Raw genomic sequence first — 12,056 nt, 5'->3', positions numbered from 1 at the left:
AATCGTCAAGAGCGTCCGCACAGCGATATGCTACTTCAGCATGACGCTCAGCGGAGCTTCGATCACGAAGGACCTCGTTCTCAAGGGCTCGAAGAGATGCACGAATCACCGGACGGCGGTCGGCCCGGTCGTCACCGCCCGCCACCGACTCTTCTCGATGAGAACGGTGACGTCCACTATGACGTGGAACGTCTCGTGAGACGACGTCGTCACTAGGGTCAAACCCAATATCTGGCGAAGTGGCGGGGATATCCCGACTCCGAAACCTCGTGGGGGTTCGAGGCGCCACTTCGGCAAGATTGCCCAATCGTCGTGGACGCTTTTGATCGAAACGATCAGAACGTCCCGCGTCATCAGACGCCCCGCGCTTCCCGGCAATAGCCAGGGAAATAGAAGGGCCATGAGCTGAGCTGCTCAAATAGTAGCCCTGAGCTCTTGCGGTCGAAGATACAGAGCTTGCGGAAGCATTAGGGGTTAACCCATATGTTGCAGGGCGACAATCCGAAAGAAGTCGACGGCGTGCCTTGAGTTTGGCAAACTCAAATCTGAGTGCCGCTCCACACGCACGTCCACTTTCTTGTGGATCGACCATACAGTGAGAAACGTTTCCGCTGCCGTTGCAGCCATTGCTCAAAGAGCGCTTCGTCATCTGTAGCGCTTTCGCCAGGGGCGAGCACTACAGCTATTGTCTACATTGCGGGTACACGAGAACCACCTCGTTGGGCACTCAGACGAGTACGGTAAGCTTACACCGGAAGTTTTTGCGCAACCAAGAAACAAGCTCGAGGAGCCTTCCGTTTGGCAAGTTCATCTTCAGTTCTGGCCGGGGGCCCGATGATGTGGACGCGTAACGATCGAGGTACCGCATCCTTCGCGTCCACAGCGGGATCCGCTGTGCGGAAAACATACTCCACACGAGGGTCAATGACGGGCCGTTGGTGGGGGCGCTTTGGAGCTGCCCTATGGGCAGCTCTAAGCAGCCGCCTCTGATCCCCGTCGAGGTCATTGGTTATTACCCCACGTTCCTCGGTTGACGAGAAGTCAGGGAGCGAACATGGGGTCCGCAAGGCGCGAGCAGGGCTCGTATCACGCTGCTGTTGCAGCTCGCCTTCCTCGTCATCCCATGCGGGAAAAGGAGTGTCACACTCCTAGTCGACCACCTCCACATTCTCTAAGAGGTCACTCGTCATTGATAGCGTAGGCGGAGCTTGACGCTCGGGCTCGTCGAGCCTAAGATTTACATCCCTCGATGTCGCGGATGCACTGTTCGACATTGTATCGCGCGCGGGAGACGAAGTTGGGCTCTGCCCGTGTGCGCTGTTAGAACCAGCGAGACTTGGTGACTTCAGTGTCATTGACACAGGGCTCATTGAGCACGGAAGTCGTTTAGTTCCAACGAACGGAGTTGCAGTGTCTAGCGGACACGCATGCCTCGTTGAAGCAGTGATCGATAAAAACTCTAAATGTTCTCAATCTTAATGGGGGGAGTGTAACGGGGGTTATGCGTACCCTAGTATCAGGGGTGTCTGTCACACGAGATGGGCACGGTGTGCTGCACTCAAATAAGACTACGGTACGTGGCTGAGTAGCCAGTACTTATGCATGTATGTAGATTTTACTATAAAAATCTATCCATTTTGATCAGGCGGCTTTGCCGCAGATAAAAATAAATAAAGTCAGTTTTGGATTTAGACGGAAGAGTCAATTAGCCTAAGGCAATAATTACTCTTGGAGTAAGCGGATTGCGATCCGCTAACTCGTACTTGTTCTAAGTATAGAACGAAAGGTCGGTGACATAACTTACGCTTCCTCAAGCGCTAAGATATGGCAGCCCCGCTGCACCTGTGGTCTACGTGAGCTTACTCAAATTACATCATCTTGTGCGACCCGCCCTTTCATACCAGGGTACGTGGAGGACCGTTGCACTTATATTCTTGAAGGGGCAGATAAACTAATGGCATCAGTTAGCTATCACGAAATGTCAATCCACTCCATGTACCAGATCGAAAATACGGTCTTCGCGACCAAAGTGTGTACCCTGAAGCACGGTCTGGCTTGCTATGAGATTTTTGGATGCTATCGGCTCATAATTAGATGCCTGGCCAGAACGATCACCAAAAAGTTGCTTTCGGACCCCACCGTTCAAAGCAGATTAAGTCGTAACTTTTCCTTCTCAATAATAAGTAGTCAGCAATCAGCTCTCAATTTCTGCCTTTATAAATAACCAGAAGCTGAAATGTTCTCTGATTAAGTAAAGCTCAGAAGGCAGAAGCAGGACTAAGCCGCGGTATCCGGATGAGAAAGAAAATAGCGATTGTACATCGTGATCGAAGTGTTGCTGTTCTGAGTTGTTGACGTATTAATGCATAAATCGACGATGTTGTAGATAAAATATTTTAGGGAACGGAAATCTATAGCTTTGCAATTAGCGACATTGTCAATTTTTAATTGAAGAAGTGAGCTTATTGATATAACTTTGAGTCGTGGACGGTAACATGTTGTCATGTATCGGTGGATGTTTGGCCATGAGCAAAAATAATTTGTTCAGATAGCGTTGCAGGATTAGCGGTATTCGTAAAAGTTGTCTCTCCTGAAATATAGGAGTAAAAAAGAGAGGGGAGGTTTAATATGTCTTAGGATAGGACTGATTTACAATGCAGCCAACTCGCCAAGTCTATTCTCGCTCGTCCCGTCTTGCCTTAATAGACCCGAATAAGTATCTGCACACCTGGTTACTGTTATGGGCCCTATTTAATGCATGTAAATGTCTTGATGCAGTTGTGATGCGGTTTGAAAGTATCTAGAACTAGGTTTTCAAGATGTGTTATTGCGCCACTTCCACGAAATTAGGCAGGATGGAAATGTTCGATGTGACAATGTTGTACAATTGCCAATGTACAATTTGTATGATGCCCCTCGGTGATCGACATCCGATACTCGTCCTTTTCTTAATTCAATCAGACTTGATTATCACAGAGTTCGGGAAGGCGATCACTAGACTCTCACAAAATACGGGAAGTCCAGAATAGTTGTTGCCGACAACCAGTTTTGAATGATGTGGATGCGTCGTTACAGGTTCCGGGGCAGCTTTCAGGTTTAAGTCAGGCATATACGGTTTGAAATAATACGTTTTAGGCTCTTAACGCTTTTGATGGATTGCTCAGCCCAGAATTAGCAAAGTACAAAATTATTATAGCGCCAGACCACAGCATTTCAGGTGCATGGAGCAACTGGCGGGTGGATCCTCGCCAGAGCGGTTGGTGCTGTCATGCTCGGCTTTGAGACTTTTAAATGTACAAATGTGACATCCTCTCGTAATCGATGCGTACTGGATGGCCAGAATGCTGTTGACGTATTGTTGCGGACCGTTTAGACACCATTACGCTTGCTGCCCGCAGCAGTGATTGAGTCATGACGTTCCCTAAAGATGCAGAGTAGGCAGTTTACGGGATTAACATACGAGATTGCCGCACCTGATCAGTCATCTTCACGCATTCTAGGCAGTGTTTGGATAGAAAGTTGGAACAGTCAGATATTATCCAGGCGGGACATGAAGCAATCCAAAGTCATCAGGCGTGAAGTTGGTGCACATGGGAATTTCGCGTTAAGCGCGTACCGGTTGGGCTCACCCCTTGAGTCCTGTATTACAACGTATACCGCGAAATGCGAAAGTTGATTCGGCTAAATGTGACCTTGGAAATGGCGCGACCCGGATCTGATATTGACTGATAGTCACGTGATTAAACTTAAAATGCCACGTTCGAAATGAACTCTGATGTAAGTTGTGCGGAGCAATCTGCGCATCATGTTTCGACAGATTATTTGAGTAAAGCTAAATCATTTACTACGTCGCTCGCTAGTACAATTCCATTGAGAGCAATTTTATTACAAACAAATGTGTCTGACAATTTCAAAGACACATCATTTTGCACCGGTAGACCCGGGCTAGTTGCAGCATCTTCATCAATTTTATTGAATTGAAGAGTACACTGTGATCCATGATAACAGAACTTCAATATCAGCGCTAAAGTAACACAAGAATCTGGTCATCGACCTTGTCTCCAAAGTCTAGACGAGATATAGTGAATACATTTCACCATATACATCACACCTATTAAAACGATAAATATCCCATAACGATAAATATGTATTTTACAAATATATCGATGCTAAATCATTCGACCTTACAGGCCACGAAATTTAACTTGCGATTTGAAAAACATGGACGACATCGAGGACATGATTAACGAGGAGGAGCTGGATCGCGCGGTCTTGAGCTCCGTGCGCACACCGATGGTGGCACCAAAACCGCACTTTCAGGAAATATCTAAAGTGTCCATGGATAACAGTATCAACAGCATCAACACGGCAGACGGTGACTCGGAAAGCATGAAGCTTCATGTTCCTGGTACGCAGCTTATCTGGATGAAGACGTATGGCTGCTCGCACAACGTAAGCGATTCTGAATACATGCAGGGCGTACTGGCAAGTTATGGATACCGCTTTACAGAGTCTCCAGACATAGCGCAGCTTTGGCTGCTTAACAGCTGTACAGTCAAGGACCCATCCCAGGCTGCCTTTATGCACTTGGTCATTAAGGGTCGTAAGCAAAACAAAGCCGTCGTTGTCGCTGGATGCGTGCCACAAGCTGATCGCCATTTGAAAGGCCTCGAGGGGGTCAGCATTGTTGGCATTCAGCAGGTCGATCGGGTTGTGGAGGTCGTTGAGGAGACTCTCAAAGGCCACGTTGTTCGTCTTTTGTCCAAGAATCGCCTTCCTGAGTTGGATTTGCCGAAAATTCGGAAGAATCCCATGGTAGAAATTATTCCACTCAGCACAGGCTGTCTTGGAGCTTGCACTTATTGTAAGACGCGTCATGCACGAGGTAAATTGGGAAGCTATACGCCTGAAGTTATTGTTTCGAGAGCGCAATCGGTGATAAATGAGGGTGTGACTGAAATATGGTTATCCAGCGAGGATACTGGAGCTTATGGCATTGACATTGACACCGATCTACCAGCACTTTTGCACAAATTACTGCAGGTTTTGCCAGATGGCGTTATGCTTCGTGTAGGCATGACAAACCCTCCATACATCTTGAATCACTTGGATGCAATTGCTGAAGTGCTTAATCACGATCGAGTCTATTCGTTCCTCCACGTTCCCGTTCAGTCCGGTAGTGACGATGTGTTGCAGGCGATGAATCGGGAGTATACAGTTGCTGAGTTTTGTCGTGTTGCGGACGAATTACTCGCCAAAGTGCCAGATCTTACGCTTGCAACTGACATTATATGTGGCTTTCCAACAGAATTGGAGAAACATTTTGACGAGACGATGAAGCTTGTCGAAAAGTATCGTTTTCACATTATGAACATTTCTCAGTTCTACCCTCGCCCAGGTACACCGGCAGCAAAAATGAAAAGAATTCCTACGCAAGTAGTGAAGACTCGCAGTCGCAAGTTGACAAAGCTGTTCGAGGGATTTGATCCTTATCATCATTTGGTGGGTACGAACGATAAAGTTTGGATTAATACAGAAGTCTCAGACGACAAAAAGTACACGGTTGCACATACCAAAAATTATACCAAAGTACTCCTTCCCCGTGACGACTCCCTCATAGGTTGCACGGCGGAGGTGCACGTCATCACCGCCGCGCGTTTCCACGTAGTCGGGAAGGTGATATCACAATCTCAGCCCGTAACTGCAGCGGCCGCAGCTGTTCGCGAGCATATTTGTAATAGCCAAAAAGATCTGTCCGTAAAGAGATTAAGTTTGATGTCCGACGCAACCGCGGCGGGTGACATGACTGACGGTTATAATCGTGCACATAAAGGAAATGACAACTGTTGTGGTAATGAAGAATCCTGTGAAGGGAGCAAAGTAGGTTGCTCATTCGGTGGTGAAGATTCATTCGAGACGTGCGGCTCTAATTCGAATGAAAAGAGAGCTGTGGCCAAAGAGCTGTTTCGAAAAAACAAGGATGAAAACGTGTCGGTATCAACAATTACGAACATGGTGGCTAAGTGGAGCAACTTGAATACTGACAAAGTGACACTAGCGGCACTTGCTACCCTCGTAGTGTCAACGTCTTTTGTAGCAGCACGTCTAATTACGCGCAAGTGATTGCTTTGCAGTGCTTGGTACGATTAATAGTGAACGTTAGGGCTCATTTTAACTGATATCATTAAGTTTTAATTTTGTATCTTCACTAAAACTAGGCGCCTGATTTCTGCTTATATAGGATATGCAACGCAGTTGCCGTGCACTTTGCACGGAGAAAGCTTTGACTCAAAGAGTATGCATAAACTAACGCACAGAGTTTGGGTTCGTACTTCACCTAGAAAGCATCTAGTTGGATCTGCCATTTTAAAAGTTTATATAGTTAGAGCTGATGCTATCTAAAATTGTTTGCTTTTTTTATTAGATTTCTTCACTCTCTGGCAAAACGGGAAATTGATTATCTGTATAAATGAATATTTCCAATAAATTAATTGAATTATACTATTCATGCAGTGGGGCTGCCGTAGCTCTTTGTTTTGAGGAAGGTAAGCTAGGGTCAGATTCTTATGAAAAACCAATACAAGTGTGGCGGATCGCAACCCGCTAATTCTAAGTACTCAAGCCTTACCAAGGCAAACGAATTGTTCTGTTCAAAAACAAAAAAACTGTTTAATTGTTTTAGTTTCGGCAGACCTCTCATATCTAGAACCCTGGTTTATCCTAATTAATATTGTAATTCCTAACTAATATGATAGAATGATAGAGCCTTATCAATATAGTAATTTGCATTACTACTGGCAATCCTGCCGTGGTGCTTCTTATTACGGTGTAGCCACACCACTGTGTTATTACACTAGTGTGAAATACATACCTTTGTACGGTCGCACAGGATTGTGCGACCCCCTTTCTCACAAGGGCAGCTGTGACCCCGTTGTGTTCTCCCCCATTCCAATTGTGAATGTCCTCAGTTCACATTTAACGGTCGCCTCATATGAGGCTCGCGTGTCTGAGACACCGTTACGTTAACAAGAACAACCTAAAACATTCTCCGCTCAATGAGCACTGTATCTATGACACGCAAAACACCAAGCCTAGCTGGTTCCGAGTGCAACCGCGGGCGAAGCCCTTCTTCTTCCGCAAAGGGTGCATCTTCAGACAGTACGTCCGCGGCTTCACGGGAAGTACATCCCAAGGCCTCGGCAACTGGGCACAACATAATGGGCACCCCCCCCGGGCGACGTACTTTCTTGTTGAGGAACTGGAGGAAGTCGACTACGAGTTGGACACTTCTTTTCCAGCATGGGGTGACGAGGGAAGCCGGAGGGCCATGAAGCTATGGATCTATGCTGCTGTGATCGTAGAATCACCCGTGTGAGAGACCACGGAGCTCGCAGAAGCGATATGGATTGTTCCTTATGTCGCAGGGCGACAATACGAAGGAAGTCGGTGCGCGCCTTGAGTTTGGCAAACTCAAATCTAAGATGGCGATCAACGCGCACGTCCACTCCCTTGTGGCTTCGCTGTCAGGTAGACAGTAAAGCCGATTTCCGGTGCCGCTGCACCCATTGCTCAAAGAGCACATCATCATCTGCAGCAGTTTCGCCGGGGGCAAGCACCACAAGAATGGTTCATTGCGGGAACAGAAGCACCTCTTTTTTGAGCTCGAAGTCAAGCGCGGTACCGATCCATTGGGGTCTCCTAGATAAATCAATAAGCCAGCTCGCTGAGCTTTCCGCTGATCAAGCTCGGCTTGTGTAGTAGCCGGAGGCCCGACTACGTAGACACCTTTCGTTCGAGTGATCGCGTCTTTCGCTTCAGTAGCGAGATCCGCCGAGCGGAAGCCGTATTCCACACGAGGGTCTAAGATCGAACGTGGATTCGAGCGCAGGAGAGCCGCCATCTGAGCAGCTTCCAATTGCTGCTTCTTTGTCTCGTCGAGGCGATTAGTAACAATACCACTTCCTCCGGATTCTGAGAGGTCGGGGAACGGACATGGTGTCCGCAGGGTTTGAGCTGGGCTCAAGTCGCGCCGTTGGCGCACTTCATCTATCCGGGCTACTACCGAGAAGCGCGATGATCCTGTCGACGCAAGGCGTCATGATCCTTCTGTCACAAGCGTCTACGACGTTTGGGCAGTCCTGCTGAAGTGGAACCTCTACTCCCACAAATTTTCGGAGTTTGGATATCCCCGCCACTTCACAAGATATTGGGTTGAAACCCTCCATCGACGACGTCGACCCAAAAGGCGTTCCACGTGGTAATGGTTGCCACCATTCTCATTAAAAAGAGTCGTCGGTGGACGATGTCGACTTGGTCGATTGCCGTCCGGTGACTCGCGATGCTCTCCGAGCGTTGGAGGACAAAGTCTATCGTCATCGGCATTCCGCCGAGCATCTCTCCGAGGCCGCCTACCGCTGTGTGTAAGACCTCGAAAGCCTAGAGCACTTTTTGCAATGAATGCCTGGCGTTAAGGATTTTCGTGCTTTGTCGGAGCGGCTCCTAGCCGTCGAGCAGGCAAATACGTCACATGGTGCGACGGTGGAGCGCCTTTCGCCGTTTTAAGTGGAAGTTGTTGCACTCCGTGCTTAGAACCAGTTGTTAGTTCAACTTCTGGGAAGCCGAGCGCCTTTGGGCGCCGGATCCCGGTACGGCTTAAGCAAGTCCACATAAACACCAGATGGGTGAGCATCCTTCTCGGAAGGTTGGGCGATTACGCTAGGCCTCGCATGGCCATGACCTTAAGAGATTCAGAAAAAATTGTGGACTGATTTCGTCTTAAAGACAACAGAAACTGCATTTGTCGAAGGGTTTTCAGTGTTTAATAAAACCTCGTATCCGACATCAATGTTTTCAACATTTCTTCTTCCTTTTCTGTCTGCAAATCGTTCTGCATGGCTTGGCTTTCAGCCATCGCATCGCAAAGGTGTCGTAATACTTAATCTAGTAGACAGGAAGTCTACACATGGTGAGGTGCTGACATCAGCTAGCCGTTCGGCTATTCCTCCCCCACCAAGCCCCGAGCCATGGGATGGCGGCGTCAGCGGGACGCGAGGATTAATAGGCCCGTTCACGTAGAACGGCGTATAGTCGATAGATGAATGCACTGCATTGTTCAGAGCAAACGCTACGAGTGACAACATAGCGCTTCAGCGTCTCAGCGCATACGCTGCGTAGAACGTCTTCGACGACGCGATTCACGCGCTCAGTCTGACCATCGGTCTGCAGATGGTCCGCTGTTGACATAGTCATCTTGGTGCCCAGCATCCTGAAAAGTGTAGACCGAAACTTCCCAGTGAAGCGCGGGTCTCTATGCCAGACAACTCACTTCGGGAGTCCATGATGTCGAATGACACGATTGACAACCAGTGTCGCTGTACCCACACCGTGCCCCATTACATCAGCAATTCAAATTGAAAAAAAATAAATTTGAATTAATTGATAACAATAAGTCAATGGTGTCCGCACTGCCGCAAGATGAACCATCTTGCTCAAACGGTTCTCAAAGACCACCACACCCGTGTTGTCTGCAGAGACCTCCAGCAGGCTATACAGAAAGTCCACATAGACTGCCAACACTCGGAGGGTTCCGGTTAAACTGGTCAGCGCCGCCGTATCGGAGAGGGTCTCACACTTTGACGCGTCTCGCACGCACACGCATATGTACTCGTTCACTTGTACAGCAAGGGCCACCAAAAGAGGCAACTCACCAAGCTGTACGTCTTCTCACGACCGAAATGATCACTGAGTAGGGTGTCGTGGGCGTCATAGAGAATATGGTACTTCAAATCCTCATTGTGAGGAACCCAATTCGTGGCGTATCCGTCGAATCGGTACTATAATACATTAACCCGTTATTTAACAAATATCGGCGCAACAGTGTGCGCAATTGCGACAACAACTTCTTGTCCAATTTTTCAAACTCCCTGACCCCGAGAACCCGTAGCAGAGCTACGCACATATCATCACCCGCGCATGCTGCACGGATCAAATCCGTCACAGACGACGTTACGGTCACGACATCAGTAAGCTCATAGTCCGGTCTGTGTGACAACGCATCAGCCAAAGCATTCTGCTATCCTTTTTATACTTCACTTCAAAGTTTTATTTTGCATGAATGAGAGCCACCTGGTCATCCTCTGGAGGTGAGGCGGCTGAGTCGCAGTGCGTAGTGACGCATGATCTGTGTAGATCACAAACGGCTTTGAGCCGAACAGGTGCACCTGAACCTGACAAGTGTATACTTCGTTGCAAGTACTGGGTTGCTCCTCTCCGCAGCCGTAATCAGGTGAGATTCGAACACGATCACCCGATCTCGTCCCTCGGCGTCTGATCGCAGCAATGCACAGCCGATGGCAAATTCCGAACGTCACAGACAAAACTAAAAGAATGATCGGGGTCTGGCAACGCCAGTATTGGTGCATGAAGGATGCTGTCTTTAACCCCGTCAGAAGCCTTCCGATTCTCGGTGTCCCAACACCATTTTGTTTCCTTCTTAAGGAGAATCGACATTGGCCGTCCCATTTTCGCATAATTCGCGCTATACTTGTGCAAGTAGTCGGCGAGGTCAAGCCACTTGTACAAGTCCTTTTGGTTTGTTTGTTTGAACCGACCAGTCTGCAATGGCCTTGACTGTAGCGAGATTCGCTCAAGAGCCACGCTTCCTCATGAAGCACCATATCAAGGGATTTTTTCAGCGCCGAAGATGCACTTATATGCATCAGCTTACAGCTTATTCGTGCACATACACTTGAGCACCACACCCAAATAGACGATGTGGTTTTTCTCATCTATCCTTTTGTGCTCTGCACCACTGTAAACGAAGATGTCTTCGAAGTATGTTTGTGCATACGCCCGATGGAGCCTGAACAATCGCGTCACAAGACGATTCATTGTTGCTGGTGCATTTGACAGCCCTTGGGGAATCACCAGCCACTCACAGAGCATCCCGCTCGGAGTACTTACCGCTGTCTGCAACATTTTACTCACTCTAATGACAAATTGGTAATAACAATCGACCAAGTCGAGTGCGCTGTACTTTTTACAGCCAACCTATTGTTCTGGAGAACATCCTTCTAGGAATTGGCGTTTTTGAACTTATTGTAAGCATGAACGATACGCCACTTGCCGTTCGGTTTCGGAACACAAAACGGGGGTGTCGAATGGGGGGACTTGCTCTCACACACCATTCCTGCGTCGTGCTTCGCACGGAAAGGCGCTAATGACGTCGCACTGCTCCTTGGGCAGGGGCAATTGGCGTGTTACGCAATATTTGGTTCCCGGAACCAGGTCGATCTCATGACGCACATCTCGGTCCGGAAGTAGGACCGACGGCGGGTCTTTGAAGACGACGTCTTGAAATTTCTTTACCAAAAGATAATACAGATTCGAGGGATCCTTCAGGATCGATGATTCACTTCGTGCGTTCAGCACCCTCTTAGTGTGCTCCAAGACAGCTTCATTCAGGAGCAACGGCGATTTAATCTCCTCGTTCGGTAGTATGATGACCACCTCGGCTAAATTGCCTGCCTTCAACGTACCGCTAAACGCATCAAAGGTCCTTTCTGCTCAAGAAGAGCATCACCGCGGGAATACCCTAGAGGGTAACATCGCGGTTTTTCTCCCCAGTCATGCCGTTGACAAGGGTATAAAGCTGTGCGCTATCGTCAACGGTAGAAATACCCTGGGTCAGGGTCGATGCCCTGCGTCTTACAGGTATCATACGACTTCGCCGTCACCTATCTATAGATGTTTGACGTCTTATTGAGACCCGTGGAAAACGCACTTGGCGTCGTCCGGTGTCCCCACTCCCTGCTCCATCAGAGCCTTGATGTTATTAACAACATCTGACGAAGAGCTGCTATGTCCGCAGTGGATAACGTACCACTCTACGCGCATCTGAAGGGTCGTGCCCAAGATGCCTCGGACTCTGTCCGACCACGCCAACAATGGCATGCAGAGACTGCTTCGCAACGAAAGCAGTGCTCAGTGGTTTACGTACCACTCCACGCGCATCTGAAGGGCCGTGCCCAACATGTCTCGGACTCTGTCCGACCAAA

The 12,056-nt window shown here is 48.4% G+C and overlaps 2 protein-coding genes across 2 annotated transcripts; both read left to right on the top strand.

Moving 5' to 3' along the window:
- The first annotated feature begins 2,487 nt into the window (after positions 1 to 2,487).
- PHALS_14570 (uncharacterized protein) lies at positions 2,488 to 4,093 on the top strand. The gene has a single exon (XM_036407497.1). It carries the CDS (start codon positions 3,766 to 3,768, stop codon positions 3,979 to 3,981), a length of 216 nt encoding a protein of 71 aa, XP_036263194.1. The 5' UTR covers positions 2,488 to 3,765; the 3' UTR covers positions 3,982 to 4,093.
- Positions 4,094 to 4,221: 128 nt separating this feature from the next.
- PHALS_12129 (-like trna modifying archaeal-type) lies at positions 4,222 to 6,123 on the top strand (the record flags this gene model as incomplete). The annotated part of the gene is made up of 1 exon (XM_024727616.1): positions 4,222 to 6,123. The coding sequence occupies one exon, from the start codon at positions 4,222 to 4,224 to the stop codon at positions 6,121 to 6,123; it is 1,902 nt and encodes a 633-aa protein (XP_024578175.1).
- Between the last annotated feature and the right edge of the window lie 5,933 nt (positions 6,124 to 12,056).

The sequence above is a fragment of the Plasmopara halstedii genome (genome assembly GCF_900000015.1).
Source record: "Plasmopara halstedii genome assembly, contig: Scaffold_614, whole genome shotgun sequence".
Classification (NCBI taxonomy): Eukaryota; Oomycota; class Peronosporomycetes; order Peronosporales; family Peronosporaceae; genus Plasmopara; species Plasmopara halstedii.
Note: the sequence above shows the minus strand (reverse complement) of the source record. Positions and strands in the feature narration are given on the sequence as shown.

What these genes read in the sequence shown, in the direction of transcription:
- PHALS_14570 (XM_036407497.1), top strand. Translation starts at nt 3,766, where the DNA reads ATGAACTCTGATGTAAGTTGTGCGGAGCAATCTGCGCATCATGTTTCG.